This window comes from Chiloscyllium punctatum, chromosome 39 (genome assembly GCF_047496795.1).
Source record: "Chiloscyllium punctatum isolate Juve2018m chromosome 39, sChiPun1.3, whole genome shotgun sequence".
Classification (NCBI taxonomy): Eukaryota; Metazoa; Chordata; class Chondrichthyes; order Orectolobiformes; family Hemiscylliidae; genus Chiloscyllium; species Chiloscyllium punctatum.
In genome coordinates, this window is record NC_092777.1 from 41,853,927 (window position 1) to 41,879,816 (window position 25,890).

Below are 25,890 nucleotides of genomic sequence, written 5' to 3' on the forward strand. Positions count from 1 at the left end.
TGACTGGGTGGAGTTTGCACGTTCTCCCGGTGTCTGTGTGTGGGTTTCCTCCGGGTGCCCTGATTTCCTCCCACAGTCCAAAGATGTGCAGGTTAGGTGGATTGGCGATGGGAAATTGCCCCATATTGTCCAGGGATGTGCGGGTGTGTTAGTCTTAGGAAATGAAGGGTCACAGAGGTAGGGGTAGGAGTGTGGGTCTGGGAGGGTTGCTGTTCAGAGGGTCGGTATGAACCCGATGGGCCAAATTGTGTGCAACCACATTGCAGCGATTCAATGATAATTGCAGAAGTGGCATAAGGAAGTCTTGAGAAGCAATGGGTGGTGCTTGTGAAAAGGGGGAGGTACGGATGGTTCAGTTTGAACCAATCTGAGCGTAAATCGCTGCAGAGTCTACACCAAGTGGCGGAGTCAGCTGGAGCATTCCGTGTTTCCCGTGATCGTACGGGGTTGGGGCTACTCACTCACTCAGTCAGCGTTCCCCTCTGAGCTGCACCCTTGGAGGATGGAGCAGACTCTCGCCCATAAACGAGCGCTGGTTACGGGCGCTGGGAAAGGTAAAGAGCGGGGTGTCGGCCCTCTGCTGCAACAGCGCAGTCCCCTTGTGGACTCTGAACTGCCCCTCTCCCTCTCAAACTAACCTGCACTGAATCCGTTAAAAAGCAACAATGACTTCTTTCTACTTTTCCCTGTTTAGCAGAGACGCCCTCACTAATACACTAACCTTTCAAAACAAAGGAAACTTGGGGGAGCACTGTTGGAATCTGTTGTGCTGTTTGTGTAATCTCACCTCCTCCTTATTGTGGCCTATTGAATGTTCACGGTTTTAATCGCTTCGCCGTTGGTTGCTGTGTGTAATAACCTTGACCCCAGACTCCAGAATATTTTACGACTATTTTGTCTGTCACTCACTGCACGCCTCGTGGTGCTCGTTGGGCTTAGCTTTTGGCTACTTACACTTTGTGTGTGTTTCTCGGGGGTCAGGTTTTGTGATATGTTACTGTAGGTAAGAAGTTGATACTTAAAAAGCCGCCTTTTTAGTAAAGGAAGGCCTTCCAGCTAATCTATCTCTGAGGCTTGCAGGTATGGATGTGCCTGCTCCCTGTGCCTCCTCTTCATCACCTTGATGAACTCGGTTATTTCTAAAAAAAAACTCATTTCTGACGATACCACTTTTCACTCTTGGATAACCTCTTCCCCGCCTCCAAATAGGCTGACTTGTGCCCTGATACTGCAAGATCTTTTAAACCCAGAAATACTGAGATCAGCAGGATTCTGCTCCCAAGTAAAATATTACCAGAAATAAGCATTCTGGTTAAGCTGTGAACTTTAGTCAACAAGATCAAACTGAATTATCACTTTTCTCTTTCTCCACCCCTCCCCCTTGTTGTTTGACTAATGAGGTGTATTTCTGACCTTAAATTTTGCATTCATAAAAATTGTGTCCTTCCTGCAGAGTTCAGTTAAATTTTCCAATAGTTTTGCCTCCACATATGAATTCAGGAGTTAATTCCACTATACAATTGTTCTTTTTGTGAAGGATTTCTTTATTAATCCTGAAGCTGCATTTATTGCTGAATATCCATGTTTCTTGTGCCAATAGTTAAGTTGAGCATTTTAAATAATATCCTTTTCAAAAATTTCATGCACTGTCATCTTTTTTTTTGAAGCTGAAAGTCCAGTTCCACCATCCCTTTTGGACTCTGGGTCTGGGTTCTAGTTTTAATTCCATAAGCCTTTCTTTTGGGTGAGGTTGGAAAGGAGGATATTGTCTGTCTGTAGTACTGTATTGTACAAGGATGTTCCAATCTGTTGTGTAGGGGAATTTTATTGATTATTCTATTTCACTAAATAATAACAATTGATTGGTAGCATACTTTTTAACCAATCAAACATTCAATGCCAACATTTTTTGAAAAAGTTATCTGACTCTAACAATGTGTGGTGTACAAATGTGACTTTCAGTACAACAATTTCAGCAGAAATTAAGTAATGTTTGGATTAAATGATCATCTGATCTGTGATTACAATCCTGGGGAATGGATCAGGTAGTGATGAAGATTGTGGTGGTGTGGGATGAAGGATGAGGTGTGTGTTGGGGATTAGATCCAAAATTTTTTGTTCTTTATTTTGTGCTAATAATGTTGGTTACAGGCATTGGAAGAGCCACTGCTAAGGCCCTACTAGAATGTGGTGCAGAAGTTATTGCGTTAAGCAGGACACAATCTGATTTGGATAGCCTTGTTCAGGAGGTATGTAAAAATGTGCTGTAAAGACATTGCACGGACTTTTCAACGTGAACAGGTTTCCAGTACTGCTGGACAAAATCATTCTTCATGTTAGATCTTCAAGTTAGATTATCATGTCTTCACTTTTTAGTGTTCTTTTAAAGTATTGAAGTTAACTGGAAGTACAAGTAGGCAGATGTCGGAAATAAAAATAAAAATTTCTCAAGTATGAAATGGGTCAGGCAGAATCTGTAAAGAAGAAAACAAAGTTAACATTTCACATCAAGATCCTTTGTTGAATGGATCTCTCAACTGATCTTATCTGACCTTTAAGATTTCTAGAATTTGATTTGTTTAGTTAAATCAATTTTGCACCAGTTTTTATTCTGTAGATGGTTAATCACTTGATCTCTCTTCAGTGAACCTCCTAAATGAGCTTACCTATACATAATGAGGATTTTTTAACCTTTCAGTGCCCTAAGATGTTGACTATTTGTGTGGACATCAGTAACTGGGAAGCCACCGAAAATGCTCTGAAGGATGTAGGCCGTATAGACCTTTTAGTGAACAATGCTGCAGTTGCCGTTTTGCAGCCCTTCCTAAGTGTCACAGAGGATGCATTTGATAAGTATGTAAAGATATTGTAAAAATTTGACTGAGGTTTTTTTTTGCTTAGGAACAATACTTGTCCATTTTACCCTTGCAATTAAGCAAAAACCTAGTATGCATTTTTAAATTGTCTTGGGAATTCTTGCATTAAAGCTGTGTGTGCATTTACCTAAATTACGTAAATAGGTGGCTTTATATTTCCTTACTTTTTCAATAAAAGGTTCCATGGTGAGAACAGGTGCTCTGTGGTGAATTTGAACCCAATTAAGAAAACAAAAGCAGTATGCTCATTATGAGCAAAACCGGAGTTTTTTTTCATATATGAATTGCCTGTTTGTAATCATTTTTAAGACTTTTTTGTTGACAAGGTGGAGAACTCTTTAAGATATGCTTGAGCATTAATATCCATGTAGGAACATATGATTTTAAATGAGAAGGAACTGGCTAAACATCTCTATTCAGCAATATAGAGGTGGGGTTGTAATACTGATTTTTTTTTTCAGGAGGACACTATTATTAAGACCATAAGACATAGGAGTGGAAGTAAGACCATTCAGCCCATTGAGTCCACTCAGCCATTTAATCATGGCTGATGGGTATTTCACCTCCACTTACCTGCACCCTCCCCGTATCCCTTTAGTTCCTTGCGAGATCAAGAACTTATCAATCCCTACCCTGAAGTCATTTAATGTCCTGGCCTCCACTGCGCTATGTGGCAATGAATTAGTATTGGAAAGAGGAACAATACGTTTGGTTAGTTGAAGAGTAAAGACCACACATCATGCTATTTGCGAGTATTTTACAGGCCTCCAAATTCTGAGAAATAGGAGGAGAAAATCTACTGGGAACTCTCAAATGCACTAGGTCTATAGTGATAATATTGGAGGGACTTTTAATCTAAGATTTGGATAATGTTAATGGGAGGAGGGGAAGGAAGTTCTGAAATATGCTCAGGAGGACTTTTTTTTTTGACCAGTGCATTTTTGGTCCAACTAAAGAGAGCATTGTGGGATCTGGATGTGATGAAAGAAATAGGCTGCATGGTCAAAGCACTTGTAGGGCAATACTTCTATCATCATTGATCATTGTGTAAGAAGGTTTTGATTTTACTTAAGAGGAAGAGCAAGGAATAATTGAAATTTGTCCCCTTCCTGTGCACTTTTAAATGTGATGAGCGATCCAATATAAGAGTACAATGGAAGCAGAGGTTGACCGGTAAAACTAAGGAAAAGTGATCTCTAAAGGAGATATTTTAGATGCATTTCAAGGGAGCAAAGAATCCTATAATCCCTGTGGTGTGGAAGCAGGCCATTCAGTCCATCAAGTCTGCACTGCCTGCCTGAAGAGGAACCTGCCAAACCCCTCCCAGCCCACCCTATCCCTGTAACCTTGCATTTCTCTTGGCTAAGCCACATGTCCTTGAGCCTATGGGCAATTTAGGTTAGGGAAGCAAACTCAAGTCACCTTGGGTGATGAGGCACATAGAATATGATGTTGCCTGGCGAGTTTAAGCATGAACAATACCAAATAGCCCACGAAGGCAAAATGAGGTCCAACATAGTGATCCTGAAAATAATGGCAGTTAACATATATTTTTAAACAAAACCTTTCTCTACCAGCATGTAAATAGTTTGTGGGTAATAGTCTGTTCGGAGCTGCTTTTAAAAGCAGAAGTGATTTGCTTACCGATGAAGGACAAGGCTGGAACACGTTGTTTACTAAGGAAGAAGATGTCAATTCAAATTTCAGCAAAAAGCTGGAAGTAATTACAGGCAGAGGAAATTGATAGGGTGCGTTGGAAAGGCAGGCCATGCTTGGAGTGGTTAGAATTGTGGGGCCAGGGTAGCTTTCATTTCGGGTTGCTCCGCTTGGGCAGTCCCTTGTAGTTGAGGATGCCTTGATCCTAAATGACTGAAGAGTCTCATGCATGACCTCCTGTCTCGCTCACTAGGTGAGTAGGTGATAGAGACTTGGGAGAGAAAGATGTCCTGCTTGGCAGTGCACCTTTTCTGTCAATACTTGCTTTCAGCTTGTCATGCAGTGATGGGTTTTCAGACTGCCTTGAGCTAGGGCGTCCCAGGTGTCTGATGTTGCATTTTTCTTGGGAGAAAACTTTTGACGGTGTCCTTGAAGGTTTTTCTTCTGTTTCCAGTCTCTCTCTGAGGGTGAGCTGGATCTTTGCAAAAAGGAAGATTAAGAAGTGTGTTAGTGCAATGACACTGCTTCACTTCACCCAGAATTGGGTCTGGGGTCCATCAATGGCCTTGTATGTTATCCTGGAGCAGGTGGTAGACAGCACTGAAATGGAGGAGGACATTCCATAATCTCCTCCTATAGTTGACAATGTTAAAGGTCTTTGAAGTCCAAAAAAGCCACTTATGAGGTTTGATGTAGCTCCTTACGTTGCTGTGAAGGGAATATCATTTTCCCTTTTGCCCCTTAGCAAAGAAGCTGTATTGAGATTTCTGAAGGAGCTCTTCATCCACTAGGAGATGATGTTTTGAGGAGAATTCTTGTGAATTTTCCAGTAGCTGACAGCAGGGAAATTTCTTTTGTAGTTGCTGTTGTCGAAACTGTCTTTTGTTTTTGTTTTGAAAAATGGATGGCCCTAACTGCCTCACTGTCCTTGGTGATTACGTCTGTGTTCTTGAGCAGCTGTGCAGTTTTTTTTTTGAGGCATAGACTGTGGGTAACCTTGTCAGCACTAAATAAAATATGTACATATTGGTTGTTGGCCAACTGCTAAAATTAAAAACGGGGTACAGGGGAAATTACACCTGTAGGGTAAAATGGGTGAAAGGGACAACTGGGTTAGAACATAGAACAGTGCAGCACAGTACAGGCCCTTTGGCCCTCTGCTGACCTTTTACCCTACTATAAGGTCAAGCTAACCTACACACTCTCTTTCTTTATTTTGCTATCATCCATGTGCCTATCTGAGAGTTGTTTCAATGTCCCTATGGATTGTTTCACTGGGTTTGCATTGTCTCGGTTGGCCAAATGTCAAAGCTTTCCAACTGGCTATACAATACGCAGAATTTCTCTCTTCTTGTATCTGAGAAGTATCTTGTTATGGGAAGAAGGGGAAAAGAGAGAATATTGAACCAAGGGTAACCACTCCAGAGCCCAGCTCTGGGTGTGTAAAAGTCACTTGGCTGAAGATGTTGAATCAGGAATCAGCAGAGAGGAGGATGCCCAACATCTTTCTCTTTGAGCGTTCAGTGCTTTCAGTTCTTGTGGGCAAGAAAGGAGGCAGCTGAGGCATCTGCTTAAGTGAAGGTAGATGCAAGAGCTTTGCTCCAAAACTCAAATGATCATTGAGTGAAACATGTGGCACATGAACAGAAAGTGATTGGTATTCTTGCAGGGAGTACTCTTTATGTATTTCATTCCTCGGTGTGTGGATAAATGATGCTGGTGTTTGGATCGATTGCAGGGAGTCAGTTCTATTGATGGATGTGAAAGACAAGGGCCAGCAAGGCATTCAGTTCTTCCAGAGTTGACTGGAACATCTGGATGTAGAGGTCCAGAGGCTGCAATGGAAACTTGCATCCTGAAAGCATTGGTGTCCATGCTGTCTAAATGACTTTAACAAGGTGTTTGATAAGGTTCATTGGAATGAAGCCTGTTGACGTCCAAAATTCTGATCCAACACCAGGGATTGTGAACTGGGCAATCTCTATAGAGCTGGGTAGCCTATTGCAGAAGGATAAAACTATCAGCTAACCTGTTTTCTAATTTTAGGACCATTCTATTTAACTTTATCCTTTTCTGTATCTGATTTTCAGAGTGTTTGATGTTAATGTGAAAGCGCTAATGCATGTTGCACAGGTAAGATTTTGAAGACTGGATTCAGCTTTTATTTAAAGGTGTCAATTCTCTTGGAAAAAGGGTATATTTTCAATTGGTTATTTTTTTAAAAACAAAGTATCCCTCTGGTTAAGGCAGTAGGGAATAGGCAGCTGAAAGTTTGTGCTTATGTTGAGGATGATACCAGAGATTTAGAATGGGCTGAAATGCTATTGTGGAGCATGTGCCTCAAGTTGCAACAGGACCTGCATATAGTACTTCCATTGAGATTTCCAACAGAGAACTAGCAAGACTTGCCTGTTAAGTAAGCAGGGTTTTGAATCTTGGGTAAATTATACTTTACTAGTGAAGCTGTTCATTGTTGCTTTAACACTGATATTGCTGATTGGGTAATCTGCACCACTGCAATCATTTGAGTCCTATAGTGTCACCCCAAACATTTTTGCTCAGCCTTTGGTACACTGATGTAGACGCCCTCCATGAGGAATAGATGGTATGCATGTTAACTTCCAAAAGAATATTGGCTTTTTTTGTTTTGTTAATGAAGTGCCTTATCTTCCAATAGGGCACATTAAGAAATTGAAGCCCATGGTTTTCTGCCCTTTTTGTAAAGAGTAGAAAAACTTTGCAAAATTGCAATTTCTTCAGTGACTTGCAGAACCCTCCATCACCACACTCTAAATAGTTTATCATAGAACACTATTTCTTGGCCTTGCTAAGCATGTTTTGAGGGATATGGACCAAATGTAGACAAGTGTGTCTAGTTTAGTTTGGAAACTTGGTGGGTATGGATGTGTTGGCCCGAAAGGTCCATTTTTGTGTTTTGCAGCTATGACTCTGTTTAGTTGGCTTTATCTTTGTTTGTTGTTGGCTTTACTGGACTGTGATGCCACAGGCAGTGGCTGCTGCCTGATGTCCAGGACTGGGGCCATTCCTTCTGTGTACTTGAACAGTGGGTATCAGGGAATTCTCTGCAGGGCTTCAGTAAAGCCTCATTCTGTCTTTATCTAAACCACTTAACACAAGTGTTACTAGATCCTAGCCAGAGTTGAGAAGCTAAACTAATTTTTTGACTGCTGCAATGAAAACAGAAATTGTTGGAAAAGCTCAGCAGGTCTGGCAACATATTTGGAGAGAAATCAAGAGTTAATGTTTTGGGTTGAGTGACCCTTCCTCAGAGTCACTTGATCTGAAACATTAACTCTGGCAGTATCTGTGGACAGAAATCAGACTTGCTGAACTTTTCCAGCAATGTCTGTTTCTGTCTCTGATTTGCAGAAACTGCAGTTCATTTGGAGTTTTTTTTTCTTCCTCCTAGTTGCTGCAGCGGAGATAAACGAAGATCATCTTATCTCTGAACTAGTGCTAATCAAAATCTTGATGAAAGATGTTGTGAAACTTAGAGATTGAAAGGGTTCAGAAAAGATTTACAAGGATGTTGCCAGGGTTGGAGGATTTGAGCTATAGGGAGAGGTTGAATAGGCTGGGGCTGTTTTCCCTGGAGCGTTGGAGGCTGAGGGGTGACCTTTTTATAGTGGCTTATAAAATCATGAGGGGCATGGATAGGATAAATAGATGAAGTCTTTTCCCTGGGGTGGGGAAGTCTAGAACCAGAAGACATAGGTTTAGGGTGAGAGGGGAAAGATGAGATCTAAGGGGCAACTTTTTCACACAGGGTGGTACGTGCATAGAATGAGCTGCTGGAGGAAGTGGTGGAGGCTGGTACAATTGCAACACTTAAAAGGCATCTGAATGGGAGGGTTATGGGCCAGGTGCTGGCAGGTGGAACTAGATTGGATTGGGATATCTGGTTGGCATGGACAAATTGAACCAAAAGGTTTGTTTCTGTGCTGCACATCTGACTCTGACTCTAGAATTAAGCCATTTGGCCCATCAAGTCTGCTCCACCATTCATTCATGGCAACTATGTTTTTCAACTCCCATTCTCCTGCCTTCTCCTTGTAACTAAAATACTCCAAATGTGGTCTGACCAGAGCCTTGCACAGCCTCAGCATTACACCTCTGCTCTTGTATTTGAGACCTCCTTGAAATGAATGTTAACATTGCATTTGATTTCCTATCTGCCAGATGCACCTGCACGCTAACCTTGCATTTTCCAGGTGTATCCTTTTTGCACCTTGAGCTAAATTTGAATTTGGCCTCTATTTAGAAATGAAGTGAATCTTCTCTAACTAAGCTGAAGATATGCTGCAAATTCTTGCTTTTGAAACTGTTTTGAGCTGTGCAGGCTGGCTAGGTGATGGGAGGGACCCTACTTTGCATGTCTCATCTCATTATAAGCCATGAGTGACCAGGGAGTCCCCAGGATAAACCTAATTTGTTATGATGCCACTGTGTAGCATATTTTATTCAATGGTACTATACCATCTGCACTCCATGTCTCCTAACACGTGATATTTCTGCACGACTTCTGCAGATTGCTACTTCAGCGCACTCAGAATTTTCAGAGGTAGTTGAAGTTTTTCTTTTTGTTTTCAAAAGATAATTGCAAAGGGGATGATGTGTCGTGGAGAAGGTGGTTCTATTGTGAATATCTCCAGCCAGGCATCCAAGTGTGCTTTGAGAGATCATGCTGTATACTGTGAGTGCCATCCCTTGCTTTACCTATCTTTTTCTGAGCTGAATCTTTTGTGCATTATTTTGAAATTGGCAGCACAGTAAGTCATAATTTGTGGCAGTTTATGCAGATGCACATCTTGGGATATTGCAAAACTCTCTCTTTTTTTTTTGTAATGAGCCTGAACTTTTTATTAGGAAAAATCTCCAGTGCATGTTATGAAGTTTAAGCCATGTACTGTACCTTTTAAGAGAGTGAATGCTGCTCTGCACTGAGCTCATAACACCCGAGTCATGACTAGATCAGTCTTAGAGTATACTCTGTAAAATTGAAAATAAGTAACATTTGGCTGTGAAATGGATATCTGCGTTGGTTGCTGTTTTGACGACATTTCAAATTTAACCAATTAGTTTAAGTTATGCCCCATTAGTTTGTATTTATTGTTTTGCCAACATCAAACCAATGAGACGATCCGATGTTGGGATATTTTAAAAAAAAAGCAGGCATTTTGAAAATCAGTAATTACTATTGAGAGAGAGACCCAAAGAGATTGAAACGCACTCTCTATCAAAGGTACCTTTTCCCTATGAAACATTCGCAGTAAAAGACAGATGACAACCCAGAGAGATCTTTAGCTGGAAGAAGAAAGACACCAGAAATGATAACTGCTGTATGGCTTTGAAATTAAGTCTATAATTTTGTGTTTTATTGGAACAGTATAATTGGAGGCAGATATTCAGCAGTTAAGAGAAAGAGGGGTTTTGAGTCATGGACAGTTGTTTATTGTTCACTTTGAGAGTTAAAGAATAAATTGATATTATTTTCTTTTAAATAGTGGAATTTGGGAGTTCAATTTGGCAGACTATTCATATTCCAAACCAAAGACTGGTTCCCCACTTGACTTTTTTGAAACGTCAAAATCCCATGCCACCACTGTATTTAACACCAGCCGTGAATGCTTTAATTTCCCACTACTCTGGGGAACTGCCTGCTTTTTTTAAATTTTTTTTGGGGAAAGTGAACTTTTTATTTTTCATGCCTCTTTGTTTAGTTTGTGAAGTGCTTGTGATCTCTTTTTTTTGTCTGTTGAAATAAATGCCTCAGTGGCAAGGGTACTTTTGTGTTACGTCTGCCTTGATATTGTACTTGTCTTTGAATGGGACTTGATTGCAGAAGTTCCTTTTTGGATTGTGAATGCTACCAAATGAGGCAAGCTGACACTTGAAATGACAGATGATTTAATCAAAGTATGTGACTGTGTAATGAATTGGCAGCTGCTTAATTGAAAACCTTGCTTTCAGATCAATAAATGCAGCTTGATTTAATTAACTCTTTTTATACCTGCCTGCAATTCTCTCTGCCAGAAGTTTAATTTTCTTGAAGCTGTTGACATCTTTTCTCTTCTCTTTCCCTCCCCTTGCTTCAGTAAATAAGTGTTTCAAAGGGAGTAAAAATTGTTGTAATGAAGCCAGTAAGTCTCTGCATATTTAATTAATCTGAAGAAATAATGTATGTACTTCTGCTCCTTTTTTGTCCTCTGATTTTTCTTTTTTTAATGAGACAACCGTTGCTTCCTCCACTGAAGTCCAAAGTTTTTTTGCACTTCTAAAGTGCATTCAATAGTAAGGGACCTCATTTTTTTGAATTTTAGTTGTTAAAGTGTTCCATGGTTAACTGACCACCACTCAGCTCTCTCCTCACCCTTCCCCCTCCCTGAAAACCAACTGATCCTGTGTGTGTGTGTGTGTGTGGAATAAAATCCTCTGAAGGATATCTTTGCTGATGTTGTGCACTGCCTCAACACTCTAATATACAATTAATAATTGATATAGTGGCATCTTTTAATGAAAGATGCCCTTAGGAGAATGAGTTGCCTCTTTAAATGTATTTTTTTAACCCTTGCTGTTTTAAAGGTGCCTCAAAAGGAGCTGTGGACATGTTAACAAAAGTGATGGCACTTGAGTTGGGACCACACAAGGTAGGCATTGACAGATGCAAACTACTAGCTGACTTTTTAGATTCCATAGTTTAGCCTTCCAAAAAGGGGTTTTTGTAAATGTCTTTTCATACAAATAGAACGCCTTAACAGCATTGACCTTCAGTCTGATCTTTTTATTGATCAGCTTGATTTTGGACCTCTTCTATTGGAGCAATATTCAGTGGTCTGAGGATAGAGGTGGCAGTTGTCCAAAGCATTCAACAGAAGTCTAACAATACTGGGGACATCCTGAATGGGAGATGAGGAGTGAGTCCTTTATTAATATCAGCAGCAGATAAACTGCATTTCACAGACCATGCTGGAAAAACCTGATTACTACAAAGTTGCTTTCCCCTCTCCTAGTCTCAGCTGGTATTCAATAAATATTTGTAGGACTTTTTCATCTAATTTATACTGAAAAGATCAAATACAAAGTGTGAAATAATAAACTGATTTAGAAATGCTATATTTTTGCTGCTAAAACTTTTTCTTTTACTTTGCTAAACCACAAAATGTAAATCGTTATTCAAATTTCCCTCTTGATTAATACTGGCCCCCAATGCTGCAAACAGCAAGTGTTTCATGTCCTAAATATAGTTCTGGTCTGCTTAATAAGATGCAGAAAGCTTTAATTCCCAATGAGTATCATTGTTGCAGCAGGTTTACTAATGTATAGATTCAGCATCTCCAACACTTTTGGGTATTAATGTTAGCAGGAGTTAAAGTAATGTAACGTAGTGTCATATCACAACATGAATATAAACAATTTCATTTCATACACTTCTATGAAAGTGCTTTTTAAGATGTTTTGCTCTTTAAGAAGAATTGCTTTCTTAAAGCTTTTAAACTGCACCCACAACAAAATGCTAGCATCTCACACTCCTGCAAGTGTTCTGCTTTTTGTTTTTAGATTTTTGTTTTCTTAAAAGATTACTTTCAGATGCAATTTTGACTTTGGGAGAATTCCAGAAGCCAGTGTTCTCTATCTTGAGAACTAGTGAACATGTTTGTTCTCTTGAACGTTACTGATTTCTTTTCGTTACAATTTGATGCTTCGGCTTTCAGTATGTCTTTGTGCCTAAAAAACACCAAAATCATGTCCTCTGATCATGGAAAAGATATCTGTAGAATTCAATTGGGAATGGCTGAATGTTGTAGGCTATCGAGCTAGTATGGTACTTGAGACAAAAAATTGTATGAAGTTAAACTGGATTTGTCTGTGGTAGCACAATTCTAAATATCAGTGCCCACAATTGAGATTGGGAACTGGTTCATTCACATTACTTATTATTTCAGTACTACTGTTGATTCTTCAAAAGCACCTGATGCTTTAATATTTCTAATCAAATACTGTACATCTACTTTTAGATATGTAACAATTTTACACTTGCCCACAAGAGGGTGCTCAACAGCCTCTTCCTGAAGTGAGAAACAATTTGTGTTTTAATATAGTATGGGAAATTATTAGTAAATTGCAGTAATTTTTCACTTTTTAATATAACATTGTGAATTGATTTAGTTCTCCTCTCTCTGGCTAGTCCATCTCCTGTAATGGCTATGAATTTCAATGTAAATTGGTTTCTGGAATTCTAAGATGTTATGAAATCCAGAAGTATTTTGACTGCCTTTGACTCCAAATAAGCACAACAGTCAAAGAATTTTTTTTTTAACTTTCTCAGATCCGAGCGAATGCAATAAATCCCACCGTAGTGATGACTGCAATGGGTCGGATTGGATGGAGTGACCCAGCAAAAGCAGCAGGAATGTTGTCTCGTATCCCATTGCATAGGTTTGCAGGTGAATGAGCAAGTACTTCTGGATTTCTCTCAATAATGTGGGGGGGGAACGTCCACACTTTTCATTAATTGACTATAATGAAATAACTTTTGTCCACAGCTGCCATTCTGCTGCGTAACTATTTTATTATATATTTTGTACTTGGTTGTTTATTGACTTTCATGTTGCTACTCTTACTATTTCATTACCATAAAAATAGCCTTGCTGCATATATTTTTAAAGCATCAACTTGTATTTCATTTCTTTTTATAAAGGTATTGGAATTTCATGAACTAACATGAGCATAATGGGTGGCACAGTGGTTAGCACTGCTGCCTCACAGCGCCAGAGACCCGGGTTCAATTCCCACCTCAGGCGACTCCCTGTGTGGAGTTTGCACATTCTCCCCGTGTCTGCGTGGGTTTCCTCCGGGTGCTCCGGTTTCCTCCCACACTCCAAAGATGTGCAGGTCAGGTGAATTGGCCATACTAAAAATTGCCCGTAGTGTTAGGTAAAGGGTAGATGTAGGGGTATGGGTGGGTTGCGCTTCGGCGGGGCGGTGTGGACTTGTTGGGCCGAAGGGCCTGTTTCCACACTGTAAGTAATCTAATCTAATCTAATCTAATTTAATCTAATAATGCCAATAGGCAGGTAACTTTTTTTTTAAAAAAGTCCATCTCAAACATACATAACCATCTACACTAAAATGAACAATCTTGGATTTGCAGTCATTGAATCTCAATAGAATGTTCCCTTTTGTGGAAATATTTTCTGCCAGACCAATTCCTGACGTTTCACTGATCCTAGGAAGGAAGTTTGCATTTCACTCGCAGATGATGAGCAAAAGTCTGTCCCTTTTATTACCTTAATACCTATACAGAGGGGAATATTCAGGTATTGAATGTTTTATAAAATTTCATGCATAGTGATTTTTAAACGTGTGTGTGTGTGCGCGCATTGAAGTGAAATGGCACGTTTCCACCACCAACCCATATGTTGGGAAGGGGTCAGAATGTTTTTCCCTCTGGGCCTTTGCCATTTCTGCTATACCATAGTTAGGTACTTTCCTCAACAGGGGCCAGATATCAGTTCCTCATCTGCTCATTCTGCCTCTTCTTTTTTGTTTGTATGGAAATATTTGGCACCAGTTTTGTTTTGTCACTTTCATTTTTATACTATCTACAAATGTTCTGGATTCTTCTGTACCATTTTTAAATTTTAGTTTTTTTTTTTGTAGAGGAAGAAGATGTGGTGAATGCAATAATTTTCCTCCTCAGTGACAGAAGTGCAATGATAAATGGAGTGACTTTGCCTGTGGACGGAGGATTTCTTTCTTCATGAATTAGTCTTTTTAGTGAAATTGGTAAAATAGTCCTCACAATGTTGCTAAGGATGTCTTGTAATAGCTGGTTCATTAAAAACCTTTTATTAGATGAGCTCATCAGTGAAGTCCTTCATTTTATTAGCTGCTGTATTACATAATCCACACAAATCTAGTTTATGCCTTGATTATAGTCCACTGTTACCATCTTCAACCAGTAGCAATTGTTAGTAGGGAGAGTGGAGATTCCCTTGCTACTTTTTTTGAAGTGTAATTTCAGGTGTCAAAAGAGCAGATCTTGATCAATAACCTCTTTAATGCTGACCCATATTGGTCATTCAAAGTCAAAACTATAGAAAACCTTCCTTGGAGAAAATTGCTGAAAGAGGTTTCAAACTTTGTTCAATAGTCATGACCCTATGAGCTTTGGCTGTTCTGTTAGAGATCAACCATTTTTGTCAAATTTTGATTTTAAACTGGGGAAAGTTTTTTGGTGCTGGTTTAATGCGTATATAGACCACAAGTCCCATTTACTTGGGTGACCTACTCAAACAACAGGTTCCTTTTGGTTGTTCCATTGGCAGAGTAAAGACTATACTCAACCAGCCCATCCTTGCAGAAACTCAAAACAAACTCTATTGTTCTGAAATTGTTGAATTTGCTGAACAACACTAAGTGGGCTAACAGCTAAACTACCAGTTGATCTCATCATGTGACTCCTCTGTGCTCACAAGAAGTTTATATGTTTAATACATTAGCAGCTATTTGTTGTAAACCAAATGAGTATGTTTCCAGCTTTGTCATTTTCATTACCAATAAGTTTGGGCTCTGTATAGTTCCCTGTTGGCTGGGTTATTTCTCCATGCCAGCACAGTCAACTTGCCAACCAGTCAGCACCCTTTCCTCCTGTAGTAAATGTCATTGCTTTTATTTTTGTATTCTTTCATTTGCTGTCATGTTTAAGGTAAAATACTTGGTCTCTTTTAAGCATCATAAGTAGGAAATTTTGAAAGCTATCAAATTCCAGGTTTGACCTGGAGTAGTAGCTGTATGTGCTTTCTGACCAAAACCAAGATGTTTTTTTAAAGTTAAAATGTTCTACAAACCTACCAAATCAAATCTGAAAGTCACTGCTCTCTACATGGTATTTAAAGCTGCAGTAATGTTGTATGCATGACATGATTTCTAAGGTTCCTAAATGTCAGGAGTAAGTAAATTCTGCACAATTTCTTTTTACAAAGTTGAGAATTGCAGATGCTGAAATTACGTGACAATTTTAATAACAAACCTACCTGGCACACTGAATTTACAACAAATTGAATAAATGTCCATTTCATCTTTCATTTAAAAATTAACGTAAATACTGTGTTTGCCAGAAATCCGAAACAAATGGAATATTAGAAACTCGGCAGGTCTGACAGCATTTGTGCAGCAATAAAATTGGAAGAAGTGAGGGCAGTAGTGCCAGAAATAGGCTGGATAAAGCTGAGGGTCATGTCAACCACTAATGGGGGAGAGGTGATTGGCAAGGAAGATGATCTTTGATTTTTAGATGGGTGGGGTTATGTTGGAGGCAGTCACTGGAAGGTGGCATCATTGGAACAAATATGACTAACTCCCAGAGAAACTGGGAGAAAGTGAGGACTGCAGATGCTGGAGACCAGAGTTTGAAAAATGTGTTGCTGGAAAAACACAGCAGGTCAGGCAGCATCCGAGGAGCAGGAGAATCGGCGTTTCGGGCATGAGCCCTTCAGGAATGAGGCTGGTGTGCCAGGTGGGCTGAGATAAAAGGTAGGGGGAAGGGGTGCTGGGAATATGATAGGTGGAAGGAGGTGAGGGTGATAGGCTGGAGAGGAGGTGGGGGAGAGGTCGGGAAGAAGATTGCAGATCAAGAGGGTGGTGCTGAATCCAGGGGTTGGGACTGAGAAAAGGTGGGGAGGGGAAATGAGGAAGCTGGAGAAATCTACATTCATCCTGTATGGTTGGAGGGTTCCTAGGTGGAAGATGAGGTGCTCTTCCTCCAGGCGTCATGTGCAGAAACTGGGAGAATGGAACAGAATCCTTGCAGCAACTAGTGTGACAGTGTAGTCAAGGTAACTGTGAGTCTCAATGGGTTTAAATTGGTGTTGGTGGACAGTATAGAAATGGACACAGCAGTCCAAGAAATGTCTGAGATGGGCCAGTTAGTGACAGATGGATGGAAATTTGAAGAAAGTGATGAATTTTTCCAGTTCTAGATGAGGGTGGGAAGCTGCATCAATGTTATTGCATTGGAAAAAGAACTGTGGGTGGGATATATGCGAATACCCATAGCTGCATATTTGACTTGGAGGAAGTGAGATGAGCTAAAAGAGAAATTGTTCAGTGAGGAAAGAGCTCAGCCACTGATAGTGAATAGTAGTAGTTTGAGACTGTTCAGGCCTCTTTTTGCCCCCATGAAGTGCAGAGTTTTCAGACCAGCCTGACTGGACATACAGAAGGATTATACCATCCATGGTGAAGGGGAGGAGACTAGGGCCAGAAGACTGAAAATTGTGGAACTGACATAATGCATCAGAAACCGTTTGATTCTTCTTCTGACAATGCATTTCTTTGTTTCCATTTTGACAGGCAGTCAACCAGCATCCATTACAAGTCTGCCAACTGTCACAATTACCCTTAACTACAATTCTTCCTCAACTATGGCCAGTAAGGATTCTACTTCATTCTCGCAGTTTTTCTCTCTTTCACATCTTGTTCTGATGTCTCCTTCCACTGGACCACCTTTTCCTCAACCAAATATTTACCCCCACCCCTTGCTGTGGTTGATTATGGCCCTTAACTGTATCCATCCCATTTGAAACACTTCTGCTTTCATCCATTCTCCTCCTCCTCCTCCTCTCTAGAACAATAGTAGGGATTCCTCATGTCCTCACTTTTTTCACCCCACTGGTCTAGGGATCATCACTGCATTCAAGGGATCATCATCTGCCATTTCCACCACCAAACATATCTTCTCCTCCTCTATTGTCAGCATTAAATAGGTGTGAAAATGAGACGTTATGGGACTCTGTTAACAATCTCTATACGATGTTGCCAGACTTGTTGAGTTTCTCTTTTGCTCATTCAGTTTGGTTAAAGTTCAATTGCGAAGACTGGAGATGTATCATACACTTAAATCTCCAGCAATAAAGACTGGCATTTGTATATTCCAATGTGCTTTACAATAACAACATTTTAAGTATTAATTGTGTAATGCAAGAAACCTGACAGCTGTTTACAAGAGCTTATTGATAAATTAATGATGTGGTGATAACTGGATAATGTTTTGTAGTGTTGATTCAAGGAATAAATATTAGCCAGACAGGGTCTTAAGTGAAACATTAAACAAAAAGAAACAGCAACTGCGAATGCAACAGTTCTTCAGTGCATTGGAGTGTCAATCTTGTTTATTGTGATTAAATGCTGCAACAGGATTTGTAACTTTGATTCAGATGTTGATGTGTTATGAACTGAACTTACAGCTGACATAATTATGGTTTCTACTTGCTATCTACTGTGCATATTATCATTATGACCACTCTTCTCCAGCAGACAAGAAAGATTGACTGCTGTATTTTGAGCAATTCCATTTGTTTCAGTAGATTTGCTTGGGAAGTCACCAGGTGGCAGTGTGACCTTAGGAGAACTGCATAAGAAATTGGAAATGAATTGACTTTACAAAACCATGATTAAAATATTTGGTACTCTAGGTAATCATCAAGGTAATAATCTTCATGTATTTGGAATACACTTTGCTTGTATCTTGCTGTATAGTTTAGTAAAAATAATGCTCACCAGAGAATTTAAAAGAAATACAGATGTCCCTGCCTTACGACTGCTTGTACTCACAAACTGACCTCCATAAAGCCTATTATTTTAAACAATCTGAGTTACATACAGTGGTTTGCACTAACAAGTGGGTGGGCTACCTTACTGAGCACAATGCTCAAATCAGTGCAAGTTTTCAGTGATTCGTCAGCCTGTGGGAGAACAGCGCCACGCCCTTGCTGTTTTAAGTTGGATCATGTAAATGTGCGTGTTATGTTTTGACTTAAATTCTTTGTATTTGCCCTCCACCATGGCTTCAAAGCGTAAATCTGATGCAAGTGATGGTAACACATCAAAGACAAAGAAAACTATCACAATGGAAACAAAAGTGGAAATAATAAAGCAATCAGAGGTGAAATGCCAACAAACATTAGAGAAGTGTTTGGCTACAGTTGGTCAACGATCAGGATGATTATAAAGGACAAGGGGAGTGTAATGGGGCATGTAAAAGGCTCTGTTCCAATGAAAGCGATAATTATCATTAAGCAATGCAGTGCTTTATTTATTGAAATGGAAAGGCTATTGGTGATTTGAGTTGAGGATCTAAATCATCAAGGTAATAAAAACAATGACTGCAGATGCTGGCAATCAGATTCTGGAGTACAATGTGCTGGAAAAGCACAGCAGTTCAGGCAGCATCCGAGGAGCAGGACAATCTACGTTTCGGGCAACAGCCCTTTGTCTGGAATACAGGCAGAGTGCCTGAAGGGTGGGGAGAAAGTAGCATAGACTACAGTGAGTGGATGGGGGTGGGATGAAGGTGATAGGTCAGAGAGGAGGGTGGAGTGGATAGGTGGAAAAGAAGCCCGTAGGACAGGTCATGGGGATGGTGCTGAGCTAGAAGTTTGGAACTGGGGGGAGGTGGGGAAGGGGAAATGAGGACACTGGTGAAGTCCACATTGATACCCTGGGGTTGAAGTGTTCCGAGGCGGAAGATAAGGCATTCTTCCTCCAGGCATCTGGTGGTGTGGAAGTGGCGGTAAAGGAGGCCCAGGACCTCCATATTCTCGGCTGAGTGGGAGGGGGAGTTGAAATGTTGGGCCACGGGGCGGTGTGGTTGATTGGTGCGGGTGTCCCAGAGATGTTCCCTAAAGCGCTCTACTAGGAGGCGCCCAGTCTCGCCAAAGTAGAGGAGACTGCATCGGGAGCAACGGATACAATAAATGATATTAGTGGATGTGCAAGTAAAACTTTGGATGTGGAAGGCTCCTTTAGGGCCTTGGTTGGAGGTGAGGGAGGAGGTGTGGGCGCAGGTTTTACAGTTCCTGCGGTGGCAGGGGAAGGTGCCAGGACAGAGGGTGGGTTGTTGGGGGGCATGGACCTGACCAGGTAGTCACTGAGGAAATGGTCTTTGCAGAAGGTGGAAAGGGGTGGGGAGGGAAATATAGCCCTGGTGGTGGGGTCTGTTTGGAGGTGGCGGAAATGTCGGCGGATGATTTGGTTTATATGAAGTTTGGTAGGGTGGAAGGTGAGCACCAGGGGGGTTTTGTACTTGTTATGGTTGGAGGGGTGGGATGTGGATGAGATGCGTTGGAGGGCAGCCTTAGCCATGTGGGAAGGGAAATTGTGGTCTCTAAAGAAGGAAGCCAGCTGGTGTGTTCTGTGGTGGAAATGGTCCCCTGGGAGCAGATATGGCAGAGGTGGAGGAATTGGGACTACGGGATGGCATTTTTGAAGGCGGTAGGGTGGGAAGAGGTGTAATACAGGTAGCTGTGGGAGTCGGTGGGTTTGTAAAAAATGTGTCAAGTCGGTTGTCATTAATGGAGATGGAGAGGTCCAGGAAAGGGAAGGAGGTGGCAGAGATGGTCGTGGTAAATTTTAAGGTCCAGGGTGGAATGTGTTGGTAAAGTTGATGAATTGCTCAACCTCCTCGCAGGAGCACGAGGTGGCACCAATGCAGTCATCAATGTAGCGGAGGAAGAGGTGGGGAGTGGTGCTGGTGTAACTACGGAAGATGGACATTCTATGTAGCCAACAAAGAGACAGGCATAGCTAGGACCCATTTGGGTGCCCATGGCTACCCCTTTGGTCTGGAGCAAGTGGGAGGGCTTGAAGGAGAAATTAAGGGTGAGGACCAGTTCGGCTAAACGAATGAGAGTGTCGGAAGGGTGCTGTTGGGGACATCGGGAGAGGAAGAAACTGAGAGTTTGGAGGCCCTGGTCATGGCGGATGGAGGTGTAGAGGGATTGGATATGCACGGTGAAGATGAGGCGTTGGGGGCCGGGGAAACGGAAGTCTTGGAGGAGGTGGAGGACACGGGTGGTGTCTTGAATGTATGTGGGGAGTTCCTAGACTGGGGGGGATAGGACAGTGTTGAGGTAGGTAGAGATGAGTTCAGTGGGGCAGGAGCATGCTGAGACATTGGGTCGGCCAGGGTGATCAGGCTTGTGGATCTTGGGAAGGAGGTAGAACCGGGCAGTGAGGGGTTCCCGGACTATGAGGTTGGAAACTGTGGGTGGGATATCGCCTGGTGATGGGGGGGGTGGGGTCATGATCAAGGGGGTGGTAGGAGGAGGTGTCCTCGAGTTGGCATCTGGCTTCAGCGGGGTAGAGGTCAGTGTGCCAGCCTACCACTGCACCCTCCCTTTATCTGCTGGCTTGAGGGTGAGGTCAGGATTGGAGCAGAGGGAGTGGAGGGCTGCGTGTTGTGAGGGTGAGGGGTTGGAGTGAGGGAGGGGGGTAGACAGGTTGAGGCGTTTCATGTCTCGGCAAGTTGGAAATGAAGAGGTCGAGGGCGGGTAATAGGCCAGCATAGGGTGTCCAGGTGGATAGAGTGTGTTGGAGGCAGGCGAAGGGGTCCTTGGAAGGTGGGCAGGAGTCCTGCTTGTGAAAGTTAGCTCGGAGGCGGCAGATGAAGTGTTCGATGTCACGGCGTGTATTAAATTCAGTGATGTGTGGGCTTAGCGCAAGAAGAGACTGAAAGTCTTTTTAGTGATTTTAAAAGCTGCACGTGCAGCAGCTGAAGGTGCTTGTAATGAATTTGTTGCGAACAGGGGTTGGTTCAGGTATTTCAAAGGGAGGGTAAATTTACACAATATTAAAGTGCAAAGTGAAGCAGCGATTGCCAATGTTAGTAGTTTCCTGAAATATTGAATAAAATTATTAAGGAGGGAGTTTATGTGCCTGAGCAAACATTTAATGTAAATGAGACTGGCTTATTTTGGAGAACAATGCCTGGAAGGACATATATTTCAAGAGGAAAAAAAACTGCTCCAGGACATAAGGCATCCAAGGATAGGCTAACATTATTACTTGGTGGTAACGTATTCGGGGATTGCAAGCTTGTGTATTCCTCCCTAAATCCTTGTTATCTAGAAGGTAAACACAAAAGCTTGGGTAACAAAAGCTCTCTTTAAGATTTGGTTCCTGATGATGAATGTTTTTGCTTGTCTAAGCAGATTCCTTTCAAAGTTCTCCTTGTACTTGACAACGCCCCTGGACATCCAAGCACTTTAGATGACCTTCACCCCAATGTAAAGGTCATCTTCTTACCACCCAACACCACATCATTAGTTCAGCCAATGGATCAGGGAATTATAGCCTCCTTTTAAGGCGTACTATTTACATAGGACCTTCTCACAAGCAGTCAGGGCAACCCAAGATGGTGTAATGACCTTAAAGGAGTTCTGGAGAAATTGCAACATCTACGATGGCACCAAAAACATTGCAGGTTCATGAGAGGAAGTAAAGAATACCAACAGTCTGAAAAAAAATTGTACCCTCAATTTGCAAATGTTTTTGAAGAGTTTGCAGCGGAGGACCTTGCTGAAGCCAGGCCAGCTATGGTTGATATTGATAGCAATTAACTGCAGTTAGACATCAATGAAGATGATGTCTTGGACTTGAATCTCATGCTGAAGAACTGACAAATGAGGACCTTAAGGAGCTGGGGCAACAGATGATAGCATTTGAGGAAGAAGACTGGGACGTAGAACCCAAGACATTTTTGACGAAGGAGTTAGCTGAGGCCTTTCGTCGCATTGTAACAGAGATGGCAAAGTTAGAGGAGCAAGATCCTAATGCAGAGAGGTTCGCCAAAGTTTACCGGATAGTTACTGATGGACTCAGCTGCTACAAGGCCATTTATAATGAGGAAAAGAAAAGCTCTGTTCAAGCCACCCTTGATGTTTAAGAAATTGACTTCAGACATACACCCCCCAACTCTGCAGTCGCAGAAACAGACCCTGACTCTCCAGTAGCAGGTCCATTCTCTCCAGCACCAGGCCCAAAATCCAATTAATTAAGGCTCCTTCCAGTATGCAAGACATTGACGTGAACAAGAGTAAGTGTTAAATTGTTTAGATAGAAAAGATAATGATTAAAGAAACATTTCTTAACTTTTTAATGTTTTTTATACCTATACTGTACACACGCACACTGTCTATTATAAATACTGTACTGTAGTTACATTTATTACTGTTATTACATTTAAGATGTTTTCGGTAAAATATATACTAAGACTGACATTTGACTAATTGATGCTAGATGTGAACTGTGTGTAACTGTTCCGATTTACATACAAATTCGACTTATTAACAGCCTTAAAAATGGAACTCATTCATTAGCCAGGGACTTCTTGTAATGGTAAATGAAGCAGCTGGACTTCAGATTTTGCTCATACATTTTGAAAATGTGTAATTCAATTTATTACTAAGTATAGACTTCCTAACAATTGGCTAAATATGCTTTAAGAGTTCAGTGCTGACATCTAGTCACAAGATCTATATCAAACTTACTGTCAGTGTAAATAAAGAAACCAAAACATCAACTAATATAAAGTGGCATATACTACAGAATTATTTCCTTCCACTGGTAGATTAAGTAGGTTGCTTTAAAGCTATTTTTAAGTGCTTGTATCCAAGTCCAATTAATTTGTCAACTTCCTTTGAATGTTTTGCTCTACCTTTTAATTACCTACCTCTCCCTGCCCATCCAGTCTAAAAACTGCCCTCCTTTCAATCAGTACAAGTTTGCCTGTTTTTATCTTTCAGTTTTACAGCCAACTTTTACTAATCTAGATTAGTGTCCACAGCTGTTTTATTGCCCATCACTAATTTTCTTGGTCCCTTTTAAGTTCTGAGTTCTTGCTATAGATTTCCTATACACTAGTTAGATTTCCTGCATTTATTCTCTCATCTAACTGCTTTCTTCAGTACTCAACTATGCAATGCAAAATTGTAGCACGTTTCCTCTTTGGCATGTGCTTGAATTAGACATATTTAAATATTTATTACTGCTGATTGAGTATTTGCCACATTTTCCTTCCAGTCAATCTCAATAATGTTGTCATTTTGATGCAATTATAGCTTAGTTATTTATCCTCTTCTTGGCTTTTTTTAAAAAAGTGCTTAATTTGACCTTGTATTATGCTTATCAACATCACTACTTTCTCAAATACATCCCCCAATCAATGTTTAGGTCACCTACTTGATTCAGTTTGTTAAATAGAACCAGGTTAAACAAACAGTACTACAATTTTTTTTATCAATCATAAACACCGAGCAAAAGATGAGTTTCCAATTTCATCACAAATATCCTAATATACTGTTTGCTAATTTAAATCTTCCACAATAATGCTTATTGTTGGTATGTGATGAAATTTGCAAACAAATTAAGCTTTAATTTCCTTTCCATTGGTCAGTAGATAATTCCCAGTGAAGCAGTTCCTATGCTGGATTGATTTGAAAAATAGCCAAAGTTTTCTGTTGCCTCGACCACTTTCTAATTTTGAAGTCTTACATCTAAAGGTATATTCCTCTTCATTTTTCTACCCTTTTTCCCCATTAAATCATCTTGGGTATAAAATGATCCATTCCACTCTAGGTGTCATCAGAAATGTTCTACTTTCAATAAACTTTTCACATTTTGTTTTTACTGTAGATGACAGGTGCCGCCTCTAAAACTGATCCACTTACTCCGAGCATAACATGGACTGTTGGGTGTGAGTGGTTGCTATTTTTAAGTGTGCGACCAAGTAACAATAATTCATTAATCAAATATGGCACAGTTTATTTCACGAATCAATTATACAAAGATAACCTTTAATTACAATTAAACCATTTTAAAATAAGCCAATACATTATCTTCAGCATCCAGTGCAGTGTTCAAATTTTATTGAGTCATTTTGCCTATGGCACCATAGTAAGGATCCCACTATTGTTTTCAGAATCAACCTTCTGTAACAAATTATCTCCTTCTCCATCCATTGAATTGATATTGGGTATTTTTTGAATGATCTGATGCCACTTTGTGCAGTGTCCCACAATGTGCTAATAAAATGATACAGAACACAAGTGGTGGTGGGGATGTTGATCACCATGATTATTCTCACATGTTATGAAGCCTATTTTCTCCTCTTAACCATTAACCTATTTGATGCAAGTGTGATCCTTGAATGCCTTGAGGCATGTATCCAGTGGTTGAATTCCTGCTGTTGGAATTTCTGGTACAGCTATGATAGATGTTAATTCTGTGCAAACACCTCGATCTCACCAGTTACAAAATGTAAACATGTTCCAGACTGACAGACCAGCAGGCTATCCATAACTTCACTCCTATCTTCTCAATTCCCAATTGACATTTGTTGGATTGAGATGTATGCACTCCTGGGAACCTTGAACTAGGGGATATGCCTTTCAACTGAGATACCAAGGTATTTCTTCTGAGGATAGTAAATGTCTGAAATTCTGTACCCTAGGGAAGTATGGAAGCTAGATCACAAAGTATTTTGAAGAGGAGGTAGACGAGTTTTGAAATAGGGAGTTCAAAGTTAGGAGAAGCTGAGCTCTGGAAGGGAAATCCAAGACTTTGTCCTGACTTGAAATCTTATTGCTAGTCTTCCACTGGCAGTAGATCAATGTGTGGCTTGGTCAGGCTCTCGCAGGTGGTGGTGTTCTCAGGTTTCTGCTGCCCTTGTCCTTCCGGGCAGCAGAAACCTGAGAACACCACCACCTGCGAGATCATTGTGAAGGAAGGTGCTGTCAAAGGTCCCTCGCTCAGTTGTTGCAGTGCAGCCTGTGGAAGGTAGACACGGATACCATTGTTTTGCTAGAGGAAGGAGAGTGAAGGTTGAAGGGGGTAGATCGGTTCCTAATTAATCAGGCTGCTTTGCCTTGGATGATGTCAAGCTGTGTGATTTTTTGAACTGCACCTAATCAGACAAATGGAGGATATTCAAGTCACAATCTTGCTCTATATCTTGTAAATGGTGAAATAGGGAAGCAGGATGTGAGTTAGTCAATAGAATTCCTACCCTCTACTTTGAATTCATTTTTGGGAAGTGGGCCAGCATTTATTACTGATCCCTAGATGTCCTTGAGAAGGCAGTGGTATTGCCTTCTTGAATCACTCTGGTTCATTTGGTGTTAGTAGATCCACAATGCTGTTAGAGAGGAAGTTCCACGGCTTTGACCCAGCAACTCTAGGGATTGGCTCTATTTCCAAGTTAGGATACGGAGTACCTTTTGAGTGGAGCTTGCAGGTGATGGTATTCCAATTTATCTGCTTTTTGTCCTTCTAGACAGTAATGGTCATGAGTTTGGAAGGCACTGTCTAAGGAGCCTTAGTGAATTTCTACAGTGCATCTTGTAAATGGTACACACCACTGTTATTGAGTGTTAATGGTGGATGTAGTCCCTATCAAGCAGACTACCTTATCCTGGATGATGATCAGTGTCTTGAATATTGTTGGAAATGCACTCATCAAGGCAAGTGAGAAGTATTTCATTCCTCCAGCCACCTTGCT

General features: G+C 40.9%; 1 protein-coding gene across 2 annotated transcripts; it reads left to right on the forward strand.

Moving 5' to 3' along the window:
• The first annotated feature begins 374 nt into the window (after window positions 1–374).
• On the forward strand, window positions 375–14,412 carry dcxr (dicarbonyl/L-xylulose reductase). Of its 2 annotated transcripts, none has more exons than XM_072558530.1 (8): window positions 375–554; window positions 2,152–2,249; window positions 2,699–2,853; window positions 6,623–6,665; window positions 9,147–9,246; window positions 11,136–11,200; window positions 12,880–12,997; window positions 13,784–14,175. In XM_072558530.1, exons 1-8 carry the CDS (start codon window positions 503–505, stop codon window positions 13,843–13,845), a joined length of 693 nt encoding a protein of 230 aa, XP_072414631.1. In that variant the 5' UTR covers window positions 375–502; the 3' UTR covers window positions 13,846–14,175. The 2 variants fall into 2 exon arrangements, with proteins under 2 accessions (XP_072414631.1, XP_072414632.1); XM_072558531.1 differs by lacking the exon at window positions 13,784–14,175 and adding an exon at window positions 14,214–14,412 and having other exon boundaries at window positions 377–554.
• Window positions 14,413–25,890: the final 11,478 nt, after the last annotated feature.